Source organism: Sciurus carolinensis, chromosome 13, assembly GCF_902686445.1.
Source record: "Sciurus carolinensis chromosome 13, mSciCar1.2, whole genome shotgun sequence".
Taxonomy (NCBI): Eukaryota; Metazoa; Chordata; class Mammalia; order Rodentia; family Sciuridae; genus Sciurus; species Sciurus carolinensis.
The window spans coordinates 42,310,594-42,335,933 of NC_062225.1; the positions used below are offsets into that span (position 1 = coordinate 42,310,594).

Genomic DNA, 25,340 nt, shown 5'->3' on the forward strand with positions numbered 1-25,340 from the left:
CACACTTGGCTTCTTTTATTAGATTTTGAAAATGTTTTTGTCTGTAATATTTCATCTTACATAAAGTTTAATATTTCCTCATTCTGTGTTTCTTATTCTTCCATACTATGAGTAATACTGTAAATGAGCATCCTGGGACATAAATCTTTTAATTAAATCCCTGATTCTGAAGACAGATTCCTAGAAATGTTATTACCTTGTCAAAAATATAAATATTTTTCAGTCTAGTTTTCTTTTCTTTTTTTTTTTGACTGTGCTGGGATTGAACTTGGCTTCATGCTTGTTAGGAAAGTGTTCTACCACTGAACTACACTCCTAGCTCCTGTCTATTCATATTATCCTTTTTTTCCCCCCAGAAAGGATATTGATTTCTTTTAGCACTGTCTATGCAACTTGAGCATCCTTACCTGTGGTGAATGTTATCTTTAAAAAATATTTTTGTAGATAAAGAAAAACTTGTGATTTGCAGAAACTTGAGACATTAAGCAAAATAACCCAAACTCAGAAGGTCAAGGGTTATATGTTTTCTCTCATGTGGAAGCTAGAGAGGGAAGAGAAAAGTGGAGGGATCTCATGAAAATTGAAGGGAAATCAGTAGAGTAGAGAAAAGGGACCAGTGGGAAGGTGGGGGAAAGAGGAAATGCTGGGGATATTAGCCACATTATATTGTTAAATTGTATGCTTGTACCAACATGTAATAAATCCTACCCTATATACAATTATAATGTACCAGTTAAAAAATGGGGGGGGGGGATGTTTTCGCAAAAAAAACTAATAGCCAATTATTAGTAAGTTTAACCTCTTGTTTTTATTAGCCATTTACATTTTTTATTTAATGAATCGTCTGTGTTCTTTTCTCACTTTTCAGGTTTTCATGTTTTGTGTTCTAACTTATTAGAGTTGTCATGGGACTGTTAAACCTTATAAGAAGATTTAGGTATGGTCAGCCCTCTGTATCTGTGTTTCAGCCAACTGTAAATTGGAAATACTTGAGAAAAAATTGCGTCTTGTATTGAACATTTACAGACTTTTTTCTTGTCATTCCCTAAATAATATAGAATAATTATTTACATACATTTACATTGTGTAAATTATTTATTATTATAAATAATCTAGAGATGATTTAGAGTATATAGGAACATGTATGTAATATGTATGCAAATGCTATATCCTATTTTATACAAGAGCACCCTAAGATTTTGGTATTCAAGGGGGATCCTGGAAGCCCCCTTTGCCCCTATACTGTGGAATTACTGTATTTCAAACTTTTGGTCATATTCACCACATAGATTTTAGTTTGCTTTTTTATTTTGTTTTTGTTTTATGTGATACTTGGTATCAAATTCAGGATTTTGTGCTGCTGAACATGTTATACCACTCAACTACATCCCCAATCATTTTTATCATTTTTAATTATAACTTTATTTAAAAAAATTTATTACTACTTCCATTATTATTATTTTCTGTGGTATTATTTTCTGTGGAATTGAACCCAGGGAAGCTTTACCATTAAGCTATATCTCAGCCCTTTTTATTTTATTTTTTTAAATTTTGAGACAGGCTCTTGCTGAATTGCATAGGCTGGACTGGAATAAGTGATCTTCCTGTCTCAGCCTCCTGAGTTACTGGATAACAGGCATGAGCCACTGTAGCTGCCAACTTACAACTTCTTTTTTAATGTGGGCAGCAGCAGCTTCAGAGTTGCCTGTCTGAAACAGAATATGAACCTCGTGTTTCCCACTTAAACTCTTCACTGTCTGAAGAAATAAAATTTTAACCCTGTATCAGCAGTTTGTCCAAATTTCCTTTTCCAACCTTTTTTACTTTTTTTGGGAGGCCTTCTCAAATCTTTTACCCTTTCTAAAAATGGCTTATACCTTTTAGATTATACTTAATTTGTGGCTCCCCCTCCTTTTAAAACTATTTTAAAATTAACAGCAGCATCCTTTGCTTGGATGGTAAGCTCCTTACAGCCAAAGACCATGTTTCACTTTTTCTTTTCCCAGTACTAACTTATTGCTTTGTAGAGAGTAGAGCTAAGTAAACATTTTTGTATCATAGAAAAATGCAATTGTGGAGTCTGGGGGTGTAGTTCATAACTTCTTTGTGGTACCAGGGATTGAACTGGGGGGCCCTTAACTGCTGAGCCACAACCCCAGCCCTATTTGTTTGTTTGTTTGTTTATATGTTTATTTTCTTTTTTGGTATCAGAGATTGAACCTAGGGGTGCTTAACTACTGAGCCACATCCCCAGTCCTTTTTTATATTTTATGTAGAAACAGGGACTTGCTAAAGTTGTTGAGGCTGGCTTTGAACTCTCAATCCTACTGCCTCAGCCTCTCGAGCCACTGTGATTACAGGTGTGTGCCACCACACCCGGCAAGCCCTTTTTATTTTGAGATAGGATCTTGCTAAATTATTTAGGGCCTTGCTAAATTGCTGAGACTGGCTTTGAATTTGTGATCCTTCTACCTCAGCCTCCCAAGTTGCTGGGATTATAGGTGTGCTATACCAGACCTGGCAGAGATCCTGTCTTTCTTAAGTCTGCTGGAAGACTGTACTTCCCAGCCATTGCAGATTGGATTACAGACAGACTCCTACTTGATGGATTGATAGGGTTTCTGTTGACCAATCATATTTTTCCTTTTAAGAGTGTTTAGCTAAATAGCTAGTTAACTCTGAGCAACCAAAGTAGAGTGAGGACTTTGGCAGGCTGATGTAGGGGAGTAGAAACATTGAGCAAGCAGAGGAAGCTATTTGCAGAAAAAATTGGAGCAGTTTTGTGGAAACCATTGACGTTGAAGCTCTACAAAGAAATAGAAGAAAATACATGGTGGTTTTCCAGTACTGAGGCTTAAACTCCTTTTGAGCTATTGCCCTCTGTACATACCATATGAGTTAGTGTTCCGCCAAAAGGGTTTTATTCCAGTATTACCCCTTGATGGGTTCTTTTATTGGAGAGCCAGTGTAATTTTTAGCCATGAGTGCTTTATTATAATTTTCTTTAGGTTCTTGGAATGTGTTAGGTGTCAGTAGTAGCATTCAGTGATGAGAAGAGCCCATCCATTGATATGTGAGGGTTTTTTAGGATTAGTCTTCTTCAAAAGAATGAAAGTAGCTCTGTTGTTTCTTACTCTAGAAAGGAGGTCACATTTTCGAGAAGAAAGTCAAGTACAACAGAAAACAAGGTGAAATTAGAATCTGAAACTCAGTTTACTAAAAAAATCTCTCATATTTGGCAAATATCTTTTCAGTCATTCTTTTCTCTTTCCTCACACATACTATTTATATAAACTAATAACCACGTGTTACTCTGTTCAGTGCTGGTGATCAAACCCAGGGACTTGCTTATACTCTGTAAGCACTCTATCACAGCTAAATCCCTAATCCCCTAATACTTTTATTAATAAGATGTAGGTTATCTTTCAATATGAGCTTAAATTATAATTTTCATAGCTTCAGTGTTATTTTCCATTATTGGATCATATTATAACTTAACCAGCTCTCTTGAGGGTTGTCGTTATCTTGGATAAAGTCTTTGAAGTCATATCCCTTCAGAATATCTGGAAGAAAATCTTAATAAGAAGACTTAGAAGAAATAAATGTGTGTTTCCATAATCATAATGTGATGGGCTGACAGATCTAGCTCCATGAGAATGTTATAGGCCTGACTCTAAGGGAAATGACTAAACAAACTCCATTTTGCTCTGAGACTCCATGCCATATAGGAAATAAGTTTCTCCCATGGGAATACCCGCCTCTGTGCCCGATCATCAGTTACTTACTGTGACATGTTTAATAATATACAATGGCAACTCCTATGTAGTGAAGAATTGCTCTCTTTTGATTCCTATTGCTCCTAAACAGTGATTGTGTGGATGTTAGCAACCATTCTTTAGTTTGTACCTAGGTAAGGGTCATTTTGACCCACTTCCCCCTCTGTCGATGATCTCATGATGTTAATGTATAATTTTGAATCACAGCAACAGACACTTATGATTAATGTGATTTTTGGTATAAGAACCCCTACAACCCTGTTGTCAGGGCTGTTCTCCCAATAGCCATTTTTTGGGGCATTATGTGAGACAGTCAGCTGACCGACTTAATAAAGACTCTCAAATTTGGACTTCTCAGTGGTGACCGGTCTGTTCTTAAGTTGCACCCCATAACAATAACATCAGACATTGTAGTGTTAAAGTGATTTTTGTTTTTGTTTTTGTTTTTTGACTGCTGGGTCTGTGGATGGTTTTAAAATGTAACATTGTGCCAGGCATGGTGGTACATGCCTGTAATACGAGTGACTTGGTAGGCTGAGGCAGGAGGCCAGCCTAGGCAACTTAGTGAGAACCTGTTTTAAAATATTAAAGGACTGGGCTGTAGCTCAGTGGTAGAGCACTCCCGGGTTCAATCTCAGTACAAGTAAGAATGCAGTGTACTGGTTCTAAATCACAATACAAAATGGAGGGATACTTTTTATTCTGGTACCTTTGCTTTAGAATCCTGAACCAGTATTTTAATTATTGAGAAAGGTTCATTATTTGATGGTGGATGTAGAAGTGTAAGAGTGGTGGTAAACACTAAAGCTCAGAATAAATTAAGACTTAAGAAAATTCCTTAAGGGTTGGGGGTGTAGCTTAGTACTGTCAAGTGCTTACCTAGCATGTGTGAGACCCTGGGTTTTGATCCCCAACACCTCAAAAAACAAAAAAGCTTGACAGATAGGGCTTTTGAAGTTGTGTTCCAAGAAAGAAGATCAATAAAATAACAGTGCACCTACAGCTTAGTAAAGTGGTATAATGAATGTAGCCAACAGAGTTGTTTTACTCTAATAGTATATTGTTTCCATCTTCCCTTTTATAGGGATCCTCAAACTAGCAGAATAAATTAATTATGTGTTAAGTGGGACCCTAAATCCCTAATTAGAGAATTTAAATCCTAAAGCTTTTTGAGCTGACATACACATTTTAACTTCAAATTTTTGATTTTCAGATTGGGGTGCTCAACCAGTACAGTCTATATGCCAGTGTTCCAAAATCTGAAAAACTCCCAAATCTGAAACTTCTCATCCTAAGCATTTCAGATAAGGGGGAAAGATTTGCTAGTGTTGGTCAAATTTAAAATCTCCCAAGATTTTGCAGATTACCTCCAGTGAAGGTCATAGAGTTTATGGTTATATGATTGGGAAGCTTTACTTGGTAAAACTGTAGAATAGCAGAAATTTGCAAATATGGGCTTTGAGTATTTCCTCCCTTATTTTGGAAACTGCAAGAGGAATTTGCCACCATTAAATAATCACTCAGGAAAGAAAGAAAGGTTGGTAAAGAATCATCATGGCAGTAATATGTAACTTAAGCCAATCTTATTTTTTATCTTTGATTTAGACATTAATGTGGTAAAATGCTGAATTATTGTTTTATATATATATGTGTGTGTAATATTTGATTGTATCAAGCACTCAATAGAATCTGACACTGTTCTGTGGAAAAGATGAAAAAAATTATTAACCTGGAGGGATGTGACTGGTGACAGACTATAGGGTTTTGTCCTTGCTTAATTCCTTTTCAAGATTTTTAGTAGTGATCATGGTTTAGAAACTTTCTTAGAATGGAATTGTTCCTGTTTTGGGGGAATGAGGGAAACTTGGAGTCCCATCCATTGTTGCAAATTTGAAAGTTCAATTTTATTTGGTTTATATTGTAAGATTTGGGGAGAAAAGGGTTTAGTTGGTTTATAAATAAGCTTGAAAACTGTTCATCTGTGGGCACTTAAAAAGATATTACAACACTGGGCATAGTAGTATACTCCTGTAGTCCCAACTACTTGGGAGGCTGAGGTGGTAGGATCTTGACACATATCTGGGCAATATAGTGACACATCATCTGAAAGAAAAAAAAAAAAAAAAAAAGACATTAACTGTCTTCAAGTGTTGTGCCCAGACTACAACACTAACTGCTTGTGCAGTTAGAATACTGTTGAATTACATGTAATAGTAGTAATATAGTTGCTCCTGGACTTTTGGGGTTATGTTATTATTAAACTCATTGCAGATGGAAAACATACTAAATTGAAAATTCATTCAATACACCTAACCTACCAAACATACTTTAGCAATGCTGTACATTATTGTGTTGGTTTTTGATCCTTGTAATTGGAAGATGTGGCTCTTTCACTGTGGAGCACTGCAAGAGGGTATTTTAACCAGCATACCAGAAGCCTGGGAAGATTGGGTGTGGCAGGCTATGCCTGTAATCCCAGCGACTTCAGAGGCTGAGACAGAAGGGTATTACAATTTCAAGGCCAACCTCAGCTTCTTATGGAGACCCTGTGGGGGAGGGGGGCGAGGGGAAAAAACGTCTGGGGATGTAGCTCAGGAGTTCAGTCCCAGTACCACACCCCTGCCTCCAAAACAAAACCAACAAAAAAGGGAAAAGCTCAAAATTCACAATTATAAGTACAGTTTCTATTGAATATGTATTGCCTTGGCACCATGGTAAAGTTTTAAAGAATCATAAGTCAGGGACCATCTGTATACTTCTGTAACTATTTGAATACTGTAATTTCACATATCTTCATTGAACCTCACAAGAATCATGAGAAATTTAGCTAAGATGGCACAGCTAAAAAGTAGCAAGACTAGGATTAGAATTTACTTCTTTTTTCTATTCAGTGTACTTCTCATTAACCAGTTTTTTTTTTTTTTTTTTTTTTGTAAGAGGAAGTTGGGAAACCAGAATTTGTTAAAGGACGATAGAGAGATTAATTCTAGATAAAGTGAGTTAGGCAAGGAGGTTTCAAGGCAAATGGAAGACTGAACTGGGCCTTTACATAATTGGAGTAGTAGTTGAGAATGAGGGGAGTAAAATGGCTTACTTTCCCTGACTTGAGATGTTCTGCATGACAGCCTTGCTTAAAAATCTTGTCCACTTGCTTTGTGTTGCCTTCTTTCAGTCATGCAGTTCACTGCCACTGTGCTTTTATGTACACCTTATGTCTTCAAGTCTTGTTTTTGTTTGGTACTAGGATGAACCCAGGTGCTTTACCTCTGAGCTATATTCCCAGCCCTATTTATATTTATTTTACAGTTGATCAGGGACTTGATAAGTTGCTGAGGATAGCCATGAAATTGTGAGCTTCCTCTCTGCAGCCTTCTAGTCACTGGGATTACATGTGTGCGCCACCATGCTCAGCTGCCTTCAAGTCTTAAGTGTTGATTTTGTTTTTGATGGAGGCCGGTCTGAAGTTGTGCTGGTTCTTTTCCTTCATAGTTTATAATTACGTATTTATAACTGGTTAACTTTTTAAATGTCTTTTTTTTTTTTTGTACTGGGAATTAAACCTAGGGGCGCTTAACCACTGAGCCACATCCCCAGCCTTTTTTTGTATTTTATTTATAGAGACAGGATCTCACTGATTTGCTTAGTGCTTCACTGAGTTGCTGAGGCTGGCTTTGAACTGGCCATCCTCCTGACTCAGCCTCCAGAGTCGCTGGGATTATAGGCATCTGCCCCCATGCCCAGCTTAAATGCCTTTTTATTTGATGAGGTTTTCGGTTATATGATTGTGGCTATCTGTTGTAATTAAGTTTCACAGTGCTTGCACTGTGAAATCACTACTGGAGATTGTACCCATGTATTCTAGGCAAGTGCTGTACCACAGAGATGTATTGTAACTGGTTTTTCCTGTTTTATCGGTACTCTTGGATATTCTGAATACTGTCAGTACTTGGTTTTGTGCTATCTTGCTTACTACCCCTTTCATATAAAAAGGTACTGTATTTATCCCCCCCCCCCACTTAACCACTAGATGAGATGGGATATATTGATTAAAAAAAAACAACAACTAATTTTGTCAGTGAGTTGGGGCATTTAAAATTTTTCCTTAATAGCTCAATATTAACACATACAGGTTAAAGATTTTAAGATTGGGAATTAGTTTTTAATCAGTAAGGATTCTGTGGCAAAGACCAGCAAAAGTTAACACCTTTGAACAGAAATGAAAAGTAGTTATATTTAAACTTTTTAATATTTCTGTTATATTTGAAGCATTAACTAAGCACTCTTAAGTGTGTGCTGTCTTCAGGCATGGCTTGCTTTTAATCCATACATTTATAATTATTAACAGGACTTCATTTCTCTGTGACTTACTGTGCAGTCCTTTCTTGGTTTTGACCTTAGTTTGATCATTCCCATGTTAACAAAAATTGCTGCTGAACTATCTTTACACCACACTGTTTAGATATCACATACTTGTACAATGCAGGTGAAAAGAGACTTTTCTGGGACCTGCTGTACAAGAACAAGTAAGCTTTTTCTAAAATCTCGCTAGCACATCTTCACATATCATTGGCTCATATCTCTTTGGCCCCTATTCTTGAAATAGTTCAAAGAGAATGAACTTTGATTGTTTTAAACTAGACAGGATCCATTTTTTGAAGCTGATTCCATCTAGATCTCATAACTAAAAGTATGGGCTTCCCCAAAAGAAATTTGGCATGTTGTTACCATGAAAGAGGTGAAATTGCTTCTGGACAGCAAGCACACAGATATCAAATACAGTGCTATGCTGAAAATAATTCGTTAATATTTACTGAATTGGTTATTTTGACTATGTCTCACCTTAATGCTTAATGTTTAAATATTTTTTTTTTTTTCAACATATAAAAATATTTTGAATGTTTAATGTATAAGGCATTTTTTCCCCCCCACTACTGGGGATTGAGCCAGGGACCTTTTATCACTTTAAAGAAGACTGACAGTGTTAGTTGTCAGTGGTAAAATTTGAACTTTCAAGCAAAAATTGGGGTTTTTTTGGAAAACTTGTACCTGGCAGTGTGACCATGACAGCTGCCCAATGCTGATAGATTTTTCTTTTTTTTAAATTTCTTTTATTTTTAAATTTTTTTTTTTTATTATTGTAAACAAATGGGATACATGTTGTTTCTCTATTTGTACATGGAGTCAAGGCATACCATTTGTGTAATCATAAATTTACATAGGGTAATGTTGTTTGATTCATTCTGTTATTTTTTTTCCCCCTTCCCCCCCACCTCTCCCACCCCTCTTTTCCCTCTGTACGGTCCTTCCTTCCTCCATTCTTACCACCCTCCTTATCCCTAACCCTAAACCTAACCCTAATCCTAATGCTAACCCCTCCCACCCCCCATTATATGTCCTCATCCGATTATCAGTGAGATCATTCGTCCTTTAGTTTTTTGAGATTGGCTTATCTCACTTAGTGTGATATTCTCCAATTTCATCCATTTGCCTGCAAATGCCATAATGGAATTTTTTTTGTGTGTGTGTGGTGCTGGGGATGGAACCCAGGGCCTTGTGCTTGCAAGGCAAGCACTCTACCAACTGAACTATCTCCCCAGGCCAGATTTTTCTTTTTTTCTTTCTTTCTTTTTTGGCTACTGGGGATTGAACTCAGGGGCGCTTTACCACTAAGCTACATCCCCAGTCCTTTTTATTTTTTATTTTGAGACAGGGCCTAAGTTGCCTAAGGCCTTGCTAAATTGCTGATGCTGACTTTGAGCCTCCTGCCTCAGCCTCCTGAGCCACTGGGATTAAAGGAATGTATTGCCCCTCCTCCAACTAATGATTTCTTAATATAAAATGTTTGGCATTCATATTTTCCAGATAATCAGGTTTAAAAAATTTTTAGTTTTTCCTTCTCAATTCGGATCAAGATTCAGAATTGGTCTTATAATAGTTACTAATAATCATTAACTTGGTTGAGGTATAATTTACATAAATAAAATGCATCTATTTTAAGTGAATATTTACATTCATTTTGACAAATGTATTTACCCATGTAAAAACTACAGTTGTACATTTCCATTAGCCCATTTATCCCTTGTGTCCATTTGTAGTCAAACTCATCACTAAATTTGTACCCTTGTTAACTACTGATGTGCTTTATGCCACCTAAACCAGAATCTTTTTTTTGCAGTAATTATATATATATTTTGTGTGTGTGTGTGTGTGTGTGTGTTTATGTGTGTATGTGTGTGTATGTGTTACTGGAGATGGAACCCAAGACCTTACACATGGTGGGCCAAGTCAAGTGCTGTACCACTCAGCTACAACCTAAGCCTTTTTAATTTTTTATTTTGACACTGGTTTAAATAAGTTGCTGAGACTGGCCTTGAACTTGAAACTCTTCTGCCAAAGCTTCCCAAGTAGCTGGGATTGCAGGCATGCACCACTGCAACTCTCTTATGATCTTATTAAAAAGAAGATAAATTGTATGTACTCATCGTAGCTTGCATTTTTTTTTTTTTACTTACCATGTGGCTATAAGTGATCTATGTTACTTACCAGTGTAGTAGTCTTTTTATTCCTTAATAGGATTTCATATATTGATACAGTATTCATACATTGATTTTGTACTCAGTCGATTTTTTGGGTATTTGGTCCTTTGGTTTGTGATGTAGGGCTTTTTGAATCAAGTTATTGTCAGTATTTTGTTTTGCTTTTTGTGGTTTGTTTGGTTACTTGCCTGGACTAATTTGATGAATTCTGACTTTCCCATAGTTAGCCATTGATGTCTGTGTTTATTGTTATATAATCCTTTTAATTCTTTAATTTTATTAGTAAATTTCTTCCTAGGAATTTTGCCTGAGTCATCATAACTTGGTAGTCATGATTATGTTTTTCTTAAAAATGTTTTAATTTCTTATCATGTATAACTAAAAAGAACCAATTAAAAATGCTTTAATCTCTATGTTCCTCTTTTTGTTTGGAGGGGAGGCTATTTGTTGAAGAAACTGATGGCACCATGGATTATTTAGCCCATAGACTCTCCAAGTCTAGATTTTGCTGATTTTATCCTTGTTAAATTACTTAACATGTATTTCTTTCTCTATTTTTGTACTTTATTTGGAGGCTTGATTAGATTCAGATTAAGTTTCTTGACAAAACTGTTTGTTAGATAGTGTTGTGTTTTTTCCTGATGGGGGGGGGCATAGTGTGAAACTGTTGCCTCTTTTTTGTTTGAGTGGTGCCAGCAGCCACTGTCTCCATCTTTTATATCATTAGCAGTTGCAAAATGGTCATGGTGTTCTAATCTTGTGTCCCCCCCCCCCCCCCCCCACTTTATTAGCTGGACTATCTGTATAAGAAGAAATTTCCTTTTGTGACTTTTCTTTGAAGTACTGTTTGTATGGAAAGGCAGTTCTTTCCTTTACCCAATTTCAAACAGTGAGTTCTTTAAAAAGTGAAAAGCTGATCAACTTAGTCTTTAAAAAAAAAAAAAAAAAAAAAGTCTTTTTAAAAATTTTTTAAAAGAATCATGCACTTATGTAATTGAAAGTAGTGAGTTTGCCTTTATTAAGATTTGGGGGACTATTTTCATACCAGTTTGTAATAAGCATCCTTTTTTTCTTATCAGATGCATATTTTTCCATTGTTAGGATATATTTAACTTGTTTTCTGTTGATAAGTCTTAGGATTATATTCCAGTCTTCTGTTTTTATAAATAACATGTTATTGCATATGACAAAACATGTATAGGAAAAAGATGCTTAAATACTGAGAGGATCAATGTATTTGTAATTTTGATAGGTACTATCAAATCATCTTTACTTTTCTCTTGATGTTTACCAGCTCTAGGTATTTTAAATGTTTTGCCAACTAGGTTAGAGAGAAACAGTATTTCGGTGGTATGTTTGAGCCACATATATTACTTTTTGTTCATTTTTCTGCCCATTTTTCTACTTTTTGTTTTTTCTTCCTAATCTCTTATAATCTTAGATTACTCTGTTGCAAAGACTATTCCTAATTTGTCATGTCTTTGAATTTGCCTTTGATGTTTGTAATTTAAAAATTTTATGTGACCAAATGTTATCAGTTTAGAACACTTGAAGAACACCAGTCTTTATTACTGCCATCTTGTTTTGTATTTTAGTTAGTATTTTAGTTGGCTTTAAAAGCCCCCAAACTAGTATTTTATTTTGTTAATATTTTGTTAAATTTTTTACTTAATTCACGTATTTATTTCCTTCTTTATTTACTATTTTTTCCTTGCCACTTGCCCTTTCTTTTCTTTCTTTTTTATGTTATGGTTGCTGGGTATTGAAACCAAGGCCTTGTGCATGGTAAGCATGTGCTCTACTGAGCTATCCTCTCAGTCCCCTGCCCGCACTCTTTTCTTTCTTTTCCTTTTCCACTCATGACCTTTTTTTTTTTTTTTTTTTGTGGTGCTGGGATCGAAGCCAGTGCCTTGTGCTTGCAAGGCAAACACTCTACCTACTGAGCTATCTCCCCAGCCCTCCACTAATGACTTTTGTGGTAAACTATATGTATTTGTTCAAAATTTTATTTCACCCTTCCCCTTGAGGTACAAAGTTCTGGATGGGTACATATTTTAACATTTTTGAGGTTTTATTCTATTCCTAAGATCTTAAGTTTACCTCTGATTCTTTTTTTTTTTTTTTTTTTTTGACAAATTTCAGATAAGACAAAGGAATACAAAAGATGTTAAGACTTAAGCTTTTCTGATAATAGTTCATCCAAGTTCATAACTCTATGGTACCTTTGTTAATTGGCTTGTATTTGTTAGTCCTTTGGTTATAAGTCTAATTCCTTTATGCAGTAGTTGTACAGTCCATTATATATGTCTGTTTTTCTTTCTCAGTTCTCTGAACCTTTGCATATTACAATACTCTGGCTGTGACTCCATCCTCATGTGGATTCTGTCATTGCCCCTTCTTCCTGTGTCTTTCCTGCTCCCTTTCTTCCTTTTTTTTTTTTCCCTAAGTTTTTTCTTTCAAATTGTTACTTTTTTTGATACTGAGGAGTGAACCCAGAGGGTCTTTTAACACTGAGCTATATTCCCAGCCCTTTTTATTTTATTTAATTTTGAGACAGGGTCTCACCAAGTTGCTGAATCTGATTTTGAACTTGTAATCTTCCTGCCTCAGCTTTCCAACTCTCTGGGAGTAGTATGCACCACTGCACCTGGCTTCTTGTTATTTCTTTTAGAAAACTTTTCTTTATCCTTTCCAAGATTATTTATTGCTGGACTGCATTTTTTATATTACCAAAAAAAAAAAAAAAAAAAAACTGGAAGGAGTTGAAAATGAGCAGTTAGATAAAATTCTTTTAGGTTTGAGCAAGACAGGAAAAATCAGGGGATTGGAAGAGAGGACAGTGTAATGAAATTGAACAGATTATGCTATGTGCATGTATGAATATATCACAGTGAATTCTACTTTATGTATTAGTAATGCACCAATTAAAAAAATGAATAAATAGAAGAATAAATAAAGTGGAAGGGGAAGAGGGAGAGGGGAGGAAGTAGTGCTGGGGATTGAAATGGAGGAAGTTATGCATTCATGAATGTCAAAATGAACCCCACAATTGTAATGTGCGATTGTAATGCGCGCATAATAAAAAAAAGATTGGGGAATTTAAAAAATCTAGAGTGATTTGTTAGATTGCTGTGTACATAGCAAAGTGTCCAAATTTTATTAGAAGGCAGAAATGGAAACTGGATGTGGTAGTGTATTCCTGTAATCCCAGCAACTTGGAAAGCTGAGGCAGGATGATTACAAGTTCAAGGGCAACCTCAGTGACTTAGTAGCAAGGCCCTAAGCAACTTAGATCTTGTGTCAAACGATAAAACACCCCTCCCTCCCCCCCCCCCCCAAAAAAAAAAAAAAAAAAAAAAAAAAGAAACACCAAAAAATCTCTGAGGATATAGCTTAGTGGTAAAATGCCCCTGGATTCAATTGCCAGTACCAAAAGTGGGGAGAAAACAAAAATTGAAATGGAAGTTAGAACAAACACATTTGTTTCTTTTAAATGCAAGAAAATGCCAGACTCATCAGTAGACTAAAACCCACAGAAGTGCCATATATCAAAAGATCGAATGTTCATTAGGCAGTTTTATTATCAAGTCCTAATTCATCAGTTTCTGTATTACACCCAAGAAACAACCTGGACTAGGAGTGGTGGCCAGTTCTAGTCTCCTGGTGCTATTTGTACTTGTTTTAGACATTTTACCCACTTTGGTTGGCCTAAGTGCCTAAAACCTTGGTTCTGGCCAGGCTTCTGGATAGAACCCAGCTTCCTGTTTTAGTTCCTGTTCTTTGGGGCTTTGCTGAATGAAAGTACCTCTCCTACTGTGAGTCGGAAGACCCCGGGGCTTGAAAAATATGGGGTTGTGTTCAACACTGTTGACCTAGTGTTGATACTTAGTCTTTCAATCCAGGAATGTGGGATTTTTTTTCTATTTATTTTCATCGTCTTTACTTTCAGCAACATTTTATCATTTTCAGCTGTAGGAGTCTTAACTCCTTGGTTAAGTTTATTCCTAGCCTTTTATTATTTTCCATACTATTGCAAATGGAATTGTTTCCTTGGTTTCTTTTTCAAATTGGTCATTGTTGGCATGTAGAAATGCACCTGATTTTTGTGGGTTGATTTCCTATCCTGCATTGTTGTTGAATTTGTTTATTCTTTTTTGGGTTCTGTGTGTTTATGTTATATGTGGACATAGATATATATTTTTTTATTTTTAGTTATCAATTAATCTTTTATTTAATTTATTTATATGTAGTGCTGAGTATTGAACGGGACTCACACATGCCAGGCAAGCACTCTTTCACTGAGCCACAACTCCAGTCCCAGGCATAGATAATTTTACTTCTTCCCAATTTCTTTTCCTTGTCTAATTGCTCTAACTAGAACTGAAGAGTACTACCTTAAATAGAAGTCATGTTAAGTGGCCTCCTTTTCTTTTTCCTTATCTTAGAGGAAAAGGCTTTTGTCTCACCATAGAGTATGATGTTAGGTGTGATTCTGGAGGGTGCTAGTTTGTCTGGCTCTGATAAGACATTGTCTTACTTTCTGGTTTTCTGGTGAAGTGTAAATAAACAATAGAAAACTTGTGTTGGTTAGGGTGCCAGGTGTCCTCTGGTGAAGATGAGTGTCTGACCACACATAATTTTTTGCCCTTTGATTTTGTGTTTGACAAGGTTATGATGGTTGTAGTTTATTGTTTTAAGGCACCATTATGGCTGGGCTGGAAAACTGGCTTTGTGTATTATGGTCCCTTCTTTTAACTTGTTCACTTTAAGAGCTTGTTTTTAGGATTGCCTCATCTCATCCCCCTACTCTCTTATTCTGTACTGGTTGCTAGGTTTTGTTGTCAGAGTTTTCTCCCTGATGGGTGGTAGTGTCTTTGGCTTCCAGAGTCTCTAATGTGACCCAGGTCCCCAAAGCCCCGTCTTGGTTTGTGTTGTTACTCTTTGTTTGCATATACTTGGTTGTCTTGTGCCTTTTCCTTCTCTTCCCAGCCAAGAAAATCTTGAATCTTGCATTCAGAAATGCTTGTGTTACCAGCATTTCTGAAGCTGAGTATAGGAAGAATACTGTTAAGTCTCACCCTTAAGTATAGATTGATCAAATAAAAGGTTGGCTTGTTTTAAACAAAAAATTTAAATGTAATTGGTAAATACAAGGCAAATATTGGTAGAATGGAACATCTCATTAGTTCATATGGGATTGTCCCCAACACATGAATGTTTTATAGTGATCCAGGCAAGATTTCTTGGGATTCAAGAGAAGACCCTAGTCGTTTATAAAGAAACAGTAAAAAAAAAAAAAAACTATTGTCAGAAATATCTTTTTTTTTTTTTTATACCGGAGATTGAACTGAGGGGCACTTGACCACTGAGCCACATCCCCAGCCCTTTTTTCTATATTATTGAAGACAGAGTCTCACTGAGTTGCTTAGCACCTTGCTTTTGTTGAGGCTAACTTTTAACTCACAATCCCTCTGCCTTAGCCTCTGGAGCCACTGGGATTACAAGTGTGCACCACTGAACCCAGCCAGAAATATCGTGTTATGTGTATCATGATCTGTTTAATGGATTCAAGGACCCATATTTTCTATTGTGCAAAGCTCTGTGTGGAAGGTAAATGTAGGGAAAGGTTTTAAAATGTTGGGTTCATGACAGTGGTTATATCCAGTTTTTATATTTAGGGAAATAATCTTCTAATTAGAAATGATTATCCTCACACATCTTCATATCAGAAGAGGAAGCGTGAACCTTATGGTTTACAGGCTGAAAGTACCAGTAGAGATTTACCTTTGTTAGTACTTCTCAGGTTATTGATTTTTGTCAGTGCTCTAAGGTACAAAGTTTCATAGGTTTTAAATATGCTGCTTCTAAACATGCTTTATTGTTAGCCTCAGTATTCCATGCAAGATTTTGCACAAGAGCCTTCTCAGGAATGCTTACATGACATTATATAAGAAATGTCTACAGAGTCATTTACATCTTTTCAATATGAGACTTCTGGCTTTCAGTTGCATGATTTTTCAACGCTAGATTTTTGTGGTTCAAAAATCTTTAGAGAGGAAATAGTGTATGTGTGTGTATATGTGTATGGAGGAAATTTATGTGTGTGTATATGTGTGTGGAGGAAATGAAGGGGTATCTGTTTAACTGCTCACCCCGCCCCCCCCCACTGGGGATTGAACAGAGTGTCACATACGTTTAACAAGTGCTCTACCACCTTCTACCACCTTTTAGAAGGAATAGAAATTCTAAAAGCACAACCTTCTCTTTTAGCTTTGTCCATTTCCTCTAGATGTAACCTTTGTTGCTGTTGGTATGAATCCTTATAGTGTATTTGTACTTAGTTGTGTGAGTCCATAACATTTGTGTGTTAAAAGTTAACAAATACTGTCTGTATACATAGGCAACTTTACCTTTTTCATTCATCATTTTGAAATTGAATACTATGCTGTTCTTTGATTTACTGTAGAATCTTTTTCTGATAAACCCATCATTAGTTGAAGATATAAATTGAAACATATTTAATAATATTTAACCCTACTGAACATAATGGTATGATTTCTTTTGAACATGTATTGCCTTTGCACCACCATAAAGTGGAAAAATTCTAAATTGAACCATTGGAAGATGGGGACTATCTGTCTGATCATTTTGATACATGGAGATTCAGTTTATCAACCAGAATATCCATTTACCTTTTTTTTTTTTTTTTTTTTTAGGTACCAGGGATGGAACCCAAGGGTGCTTTACCACTGAACCACATCTGCAGCTCTTTTATTTAGAGACAGGGTCTTGTTAAGTTGCTTTAGGGCCTTGCTAAGTTGCTGAGGCTGGCTTTGAACTCATGGTCCTCCTGCCTCAGCCCCCAAATCTGCCCTTTTTTAATTTTTAATTTTGAAACAGGGTCTCCCTAAGTTACCCAGGCTGCCCTGGAACTTGAAATTCTTGTGCCTTAACCTCCTGAATTATTTGGATTACAGATGTGCACCACTGCACCCATCTGGTTTGATATTTTAAATGTCTTAAATCTTAGTCCCTGAATAGTTGTAGTTTGAATTTGCTTATAAGAAATAACTTTTGAGCTGGACACAATGGTACATGCCTGTAATCCCAGTGATTTGGAAACGGAGGCAGAAGGATCTCAAGTTCAAGGCCAGCTTGAGCAATTTAGCAAGACCTGGTCTCAAAAAGTAAAAAAGGCTGGGGATGTTATTAAATGGTAGAGCACCCCTACGTACATTCTCCAGCACTACAAAAACAACCCCCCCAAACAAACAAACAAACAAACAAACATGGATAACAGACTGTATTTCTTTTGTTTTGCATTACTCTTTATATAATAATGTGTATTGTTTAAAAAGTTAAACCATGTAGGAACTTTGTCAACAACTATTGCTGCATTCCCAGTTTTCTCTCTAAATGTGGTCACTTTCTGCTTTACATGACTTTTCTCCCTTTTACCTGCCTCAGTATATGTAATATCTATATTGCATGTCCGTTCTCTCTTTTTTATGGTGCTGAGGATGAAACCCAGGGCCTTATGCATACTAGGCAAGGTACATGCTCTACTGCTGAGCCACTGCCTTTCCTTTTTTCTTTTTGGTACTAGGATTAATTCAGGGGCACTTTACCACTGAGTTATGTCTCAGCCCTTTCAAAAAATATTTTGAGACAGTCTCAGTAAGGTGCTTAGGGTCTTGCTAAATTGCTGAGGCTGATCTCAAACTGTGATGCTCCTGCCTCAGCCTCTGACATCGCTAGGATTATAGACGAGTGCCATGATGCCTAGTTTCTTTCTTTCTTTTTTTTTGTCTTTCCTAGTTTATTTCTTGATACATATTTTGACAAGTCAACCCCCTACCTCTGTTGGTCTGTTGACTTTGCTGTGGAAGTGGATTAGCTCTTTTATTCTTGACAACTCTTGTAAATTTTTCCAAATCAGTACTTTATATTTATGTATTAGGATGATGTAAATATTGTTCACTGCTGAACCAGGTAGTTTAGTGTACTTGTACTATTTCATTTCCTGTAATTAATTAATAAGGTCTGTGTGTGTGTGTGCGTGCGCATGTGCACGCTGCATTTATTAGAATTCCTCTGAAAGCTTGACACATTTAAAACTGTTCTAAAAGAGTAAAACTTTTACTCTTCACTTAAATCATATGTATATGTTCAGTTGTCCCCATTGTTGTTCTCCTGCCTGTACAGTGATAATTACAGGATCTCTTTTCACATATCCAGGGGTTTCTTTTTAACTGTGAACTTTTTTACCTAGAATGCTTTAATTTCTCTTTTTTAAATGTGTGACTTTTTTTTATTTTTATTTTTTTTATTTTAAACAAATGGGATACACGTTGTTTCTCTGTTTGTACATGGAGTAGAGGCATACCATTTGTGTAATCATAAATTTACGTAGGGTAATGTTGTTTGATTCATTCTGTTATTTTTCCCTTTCCCCCCACCTCTCCCACCCCTCTTTTCCCTCTATACAGTCTTTCCTTCCTCCATTCTTGCCCCGCTCCCTAACCTAACCCTAACACTAATCCCTCCCACCCCCCATTATGTGTCATCATCCGCTTATCATCGAGATCATCCGTCCTTTGGTTTTTTGAGATTGGCTTATCTCACTTAGCATGATATTCTCCAGTTATCTCACTTAGCATGATATTCTCCAATTTCATCCATTTGCCTGCAAATGCCATAATTTTATCATTCTTTATGGCTGAGTAATATTCCATTGTATATTAAATGTGTGACTTCTTAAGCTTTCAATATTTGCTTAAAAATCACCTCTTCAGAGTGCTCCTGACTTGCCATTCTGAGGTGGCTTATCCTATGTTAATTGCTGCACAACATCCTACTTGGTTTTTTCTTGGAATGATATGTATGTATATTTTTATCTATTTACCTCTTGTTTTCTTCCTTTTCATCACTGGATTAAGTTCTATGAGATAGGTACTGTTACTGTTTTATTCACCATTATGTATCTAGTAAGTTATTAACACAGTGCTCAACAAATAAAAATGATGCATAAGTAATTATATCTAGACACAGTGAAGATAATACCATGTGTTCTGTAATCTTGTTGGCTTTTTTTTGTCTAGCAAGGAGTTGGTAAACTGTGACTCGTGGACCAAATCTGGCCAACTGCTTGTTTCTTGGAATTTGTCCATGCTTATTTATTTTCATATTGTCTCTTGTTTCATGATACAACAGCAGAGTTACATAGTTGTGACTGATATCTTGAGACTTACAAAGGCTAAAATACTTTCTGGCCCTTTAGAGAAAAGTTTGCTGACCCTGGGTCTCAGATTATCAAACATTTTACATTAGAAGACTAATGTGGATCATTTTTAACCAAGATGCATTTTTTTTTTTTTTTTTTCATGAATGGGTGACTCATTCTTTTTATTTATTTATTTTTTTATTTTTATTTTTTTCAAGATGCATTTTTAAATACAGTTTCTTTTCTCAATTTTACTTTAGTTTTTTTTATAGTAGTACATATTCTATATGAAATGCTAATGTGTCAGTCAAGGTCCAATTAGAAAATTGAAAAAGGAGTTTAATAAAGGGAGTTAATTACACAGATGTTGGATGTTTAAAGAGCAAAGGAAGAAGGAACCGTGAGGAATCCAAGAGACTGCAAGAAGCAGCTGTATAAAAAAAAAAAAAAGTCAAAGAAGGTTGTCAGAATCAAATAACATAAAGGAAGGGCCTATGAAGGACTTAAAGGAAGGCATGCTGTTTGACTACCCCTGATACCATGAGACTGTTTCTTGGGATGTTAAGAAAAGCTGGAGGCTGGAATCAGTGCTGCTGCTTTGATGCTTTCAGTGACAGCAAGCTCAAAAGTCCATTTTCTTTGCTCCTACCTTGTATTCTTTAGTGCTTTATAGTCACTGAACTTCTTAACAGGAAGCCAGCTGGAAATGAAAAACATAGCTTGCAGGGTCGCAGTCCTAGCATCGGAAAGCATAGAACAGAAGGGTGGGTTTCGAGTTGATAGATAATACCAAAATCACTGGCAAAGTGTTCATTGCATCTGTTAAAAATCTGTTCTTAAGGTTAAATTAGTCAGTAATTAAATAGATTTTTTTGTTGTTGTTGTTGAAAGCAAAAGAATAACTGAAAAATTTGCTTTTGTAAATCTCTTTTATTTTTGAAGTATTGACTTTAATATTGGTTTATCACTTCATAATTAACTTTTTTTACTTTTTTAAAATTTTAGTATCAGATATAGAAGGTGGTGATGGACTGCAGCTCAGAAAGGAACATACTCTCAAAATATTTGCTTATATCAATTCCTGGACACAGAGGTATGTATCTTTAGTTATTCCAAAGAATCACTTTTTGATATGTATTTTAAATTGCCATAATGTGTCATCAGTTTTTTCTTTTAGGGATATTGAATTGGATAACTTTATTATTACTCCCCCCCCCCCCCCCCCCCCAGTACTGGGAATTGATCCCAGGCGCATTCTATCTCTGAACCACATACCCAGTAATCTTTTAAAATTTTTAAAAATTTTTATTTTGAGGGGGCTGGGGATATATAGTTCAGTTGGTAGAATGTTTATCTTGCATGTACAAGGCCCTGGGTTCAATGCCCAGCACCACCAAAAAAAAATTATTTTGAGACAGGGTTTTGGTAAATTTCTGTGGCCTTGAAATTGGGATCTTCCTGCCTTGGACACCTGAGTCACTGGGATTACAGGATTGTGCTGCTGTGCCCTGCTAGATTGAATACCTGTAGCATTGTGACAATTTATCAACATTTATTAAATCTCCTTTTCTTCTTCTTACTCATAGGGGTGATCATGGTTCTGTTTTAAAAACATGGACATAAAAATTGATTTCTTTCACCTCATCTTCATTATTTAGGAATGTGGAAGTGACTGACATTTTGAAAAATGATTATTTTGACAGGGAATTTTTATGACACAGCTAAAGGCTTGTAATAAACAATTCTTTTAAAGAATATCTGCAACCCATGTTGGCACATGCCTGAAATTTCAGCTACTTGGGAAGGCTGAGACAAGAGGATCCTGTTTGAGACCAGCCTCAGCAATATAGCAAGACCCTGTCTCAAAAATAAAATATATTCAGGTGCAGTGGTGCAAGCCTATTCGTCCAGGCTGGTTTCTTTCTTTCTTTCTATTTTGTACCTGAAATTGAAAATAGGGTTCAGTTTCTGAGCACATCCCCAGTCCTTTTTATTTTTTATTTTGAGGCAGGATCTTGCTATATTGCTCAATCATTACTAATTTGCCAGGCTGGCATTGAACTTGTGATCCTCTTGCCTCAGCTTCCCAATTCATTGTCATTATGGGTGTTTGCTACCATACCCGGCCCCAAGCTGGTTTTTAAATAATACATACATTGAGAATATAGGGACTATATAATAATACATACATTGAGAATATAGGAACTATGATGATTAACCAGTGGTTATACAAAGGGTTTCAAATTCTTATCCCTCAGTGTGATTTTCCTCCCTCCCACCCTCCCTTCCTTCCTTCCTACCTACCCTCCCTTCCTTCCTTCCCACCCTCCCTTCCTTCCTTCCCACCCTCCCTTCCTTCCTTCCCTTTCTTTCTTTTTTTGATATTTGGCTTTTTAGTTGTAGATGGGCACAATACCTTTATTTCATTTATTTATTTTTATGTGGTGCTGAGGATCAAACCCAGTGCCTCATACATGCTAGGCAAGTGCACTACTGCTGGGCTACAACCCCAGCCCTCAGTGTGATTTCTTACTGGTCATGGCTAATAATCTTTTTTGCAGTGTTGGGATTCAGACCCAGGGCCTTGCATATGCTCTGTGCTACAGAGCTACATCCCCACCCCAATAATTAACTTTTCACTTTTGTGTCTATACAGTTTAAACTTATCCTTCAGAAATTTTTTTGGGTAAGAATGTTTAAAGCATTGTGTGCAGTGATCAATGAACATATTAAATGTGTTGATACATAATGAATATCGTGAAGCATAGTCAAGGTAATGAGTTCAGCAGAGTAGTTTAATGTGAATGAAATATCAGTTGTTCTACAGTAGTATCCCCTTTTAAGAAAAAAATGCTATTTATTCTATCAATAAATTTGGTAGATAACATTTGTTCCAGTAAAGCTTGTATGTTTTAATTATTTAAAACTGGTATACTGTCATCTTTTTTTCTGAATACAAACCATGTATTTCTTTTGACTAAATTTAGCAGTGATCGCTAGTCCTTTGATTATAAGTGGAATAGATGAATGGATATTTTCATGATACTAATATGTTAATGATTTAAAATTAGCTAATAATCAAGTGATTTGCTGAGAAATGTACTTGACTCATACTTTCGAATTACAACTACAGCTAGGTGGCAATATGTTATACTAAGAAAAACCCACACTCCAATTTCAGAATATGTGGGTATGTCCATTGATTATTGTGAAATTCAGAGAAATGATTTCCTAGAGTTTTAGCACTAGTTATTGGTGGAGCTGAAGGGGGTGTTATATTTTGCTATTATCATTCCACTTTTGTCCTAGATGTATATTCTTTAAAAATTTTTTTTTTAGTTCTAGATGAACAGACTACCTTTATTATCTTTATGTGGTGCTAAGGCTTGAACCCAGTGCCTCACACATGCTTAGGCAAGCCCTATGCAACTGAGCTACAGCCCGCTAGATGTATATTCTTAATCCCTATTTTAGGACTTTTTAACCCTGAGTGTGTGGATGGAAATTAAATTGTGAAGGAAATTATGATATGTATAGTATAGGCAGTAGTTCATAGGTTTTCATCATATTATTTATTTTTTTCTGCTTTATCTCAAGCTGCTCAACAAGAATATAGTGATTGCAGCATGATTTTAGAGCCAGATAGACATGGATTAAAGTCCTGTTTCATTACCTATGAATTTAAAGTGTGTTGGCAAGGACTAAATGTTTATAAGCATTTCAAATAATATGCATATTTTAAATCTTTTTAAATTTATTTTGGGTACTGGGAATTGAACCCAGAGGTGCTTTACCACTGAGCTCTCGTCAGTCCTTTTTATTTTTTTATTTTGAGACAGTGTCTCACTCATTGCCAAGGCTAGCCTGGAACTTGTGATCCACCTGCTTTAGCCTGTGAATTGCTGGGATTACAGGTGTGCAGAACCACACCTGCTTGTATTACTATTTTCATTTAAATGTTATGTTCATTGTTTAAAAAAAAAAATCTTTGGGAAAATATAGAGCATCAAAGTTAAAAAACAAATTTGCTGTTCCTCCAGAATAACAACTGGTAAGTTTTTATGAATGTCTTGGTATAATATTGTGATTAATAAAATAAAAAAAAATTCAGTTTCCCCTTTTTATTTTTGTCATCCTAGGGATTAAACCTAGGACCTTGTGCATGCTAGTCACATGCTCTAACACTGTGTTGTATCCCAGCCCTTCTTTTATTGGGTTTTGAGTTAGGGTCTTGCTCAGTTGCCCAGGTTGGCCTTGAACTTGCAGTCCTCCTGCCTCAGCCTCCAGAGTAGCTGGGATTACAGGTGTGGACCACATGCCTGTCTTACAGCTTAAAATTTTAAAAAAATGTTATTTTTCTATATGCAAGTTGTTTAGTTTGCTATTTTCCTGTACAGTAAACTATCATCATTTTCTCCATATCATCTACTATTTCCTGTTTTTATTTTATTTTTTATTTTTGTAATGGGAATTGAATCCAGGACCTCACACAAGTTAGGCAAACCCTCTAACACTGAACCACATCCCCAGCCCCTCCCATGTCATCATTTTTAATTGTTATATAACAGGCGTGTGAATGCCTCACCTGTTTTGTTTGTATGATTAGGGGAGTTAGTTATATATGTTGATTTTAGTTATATATGTTAGTTATATATGTTGGTTTATTATTTGATTAATAGTTTCTTGGTATTGGGAATGGAATAGCAGGAAAGCTAATTTAGAAAATGGTGAATAAAATGGAGAATAAATTGAAGAATGTAAATTGGGGAAAGGGCATATAAGCATGGAAGGAACTGGAGATGCAGTTAAGGGGTGGAGTATGTGCTTAACATTTGTGAGGTCCCAGGTTTGATTCCTCAACACCATACACACACACAAGTATGTAACGTTTGAAAAGAATATTGTGAATGACAAAAACATTGCTATCACAGTGTGTCTCTCATATTGGAAATGTTGCTAGTTTTTTTTTTTTTTTTTTTTTTTTAAACTTGTTTTATTACAAAATAGGCTTAGGTTTATATCTTGTAAATTCCACATTTCTTAGCAGGCATTCAGAACTCTTTGCTATTTCCTGCCTATCTACTTTCTAACTTCATTTCAGGATTCTTTTTTTTTTTTTTGAGGTGGGTTACTGGGATTGAACTCATTGGCATGTTGGCACTTGACCACTGAGCCACATCCCCATCCCTATTTTTGGAATTTTATTTAGGGACAGGGTCTCACTGAGTTGCTTAGCACCTTGCTTTTGCTGAGGCTGGCTTTGAACTCATGATCCTCCTGCCTCAGCCTCCCAAGCTGCTGAGATTACAGGTGTATGCTACTGTGCCTGGCAGATTTTTGTCTTAAAAAAAACTCGGGATGTTAGTCAGGGTAAGGTTCTGTCAGATGTTTGTATCAAGGTAAAAATAAGTTAATGTATGTCTTCCACTCAGAGGTTTTGCCTTTTATTTTGGCATTGAGAAATTTGTTGACTAGTGGGATATTGTTTATTTTTTGTTCATTTTGGTTATACATGACAGTAGAATGTATTTTGACATATACATGGAGTATAACTTCCTATTCTTGGGGTTGTGTATGATGTGGAGTTAAACTGGTTGTGTATTCATATATGAACAAAGTTATGTCCAAATCATTCTACTATCTTTCTCATTCCCACCCACCCCTTACCCCTCCCCCTGAATCTGGTGGAAACCCCGTCCCCTTGCATTGTGAGTCAGCATCTGTATATCAGAACATTCAACCTTTGATATTTTGGGATTGACTTATTTCATTTAGTATGATAGTTTTCAGTTCCATCCATTTACA

The 25,340-nt window shown here is 36.0% G+C and overlaps 1 protein-coding gene across 1 annotated transcript in view; it reads left to right on the plus strand.

Annotated features, from left to right (window-relative positions):
- Positions 1 to 25,340, plus strand: part of Usp34 (ubiquitin specific peptidase 34) — a 221,303-nt gene that overhangs the window by 7,249 nt on the left and 188,714 nt on the right. The window contains 1 exon segment of the mRNA XM_047522220.1: positions 20,541 to 20,628. Within this exon segment, the coding sequence (XP_047378176.1) occupies positions 20,541 to 20,628 (88 nt within the window).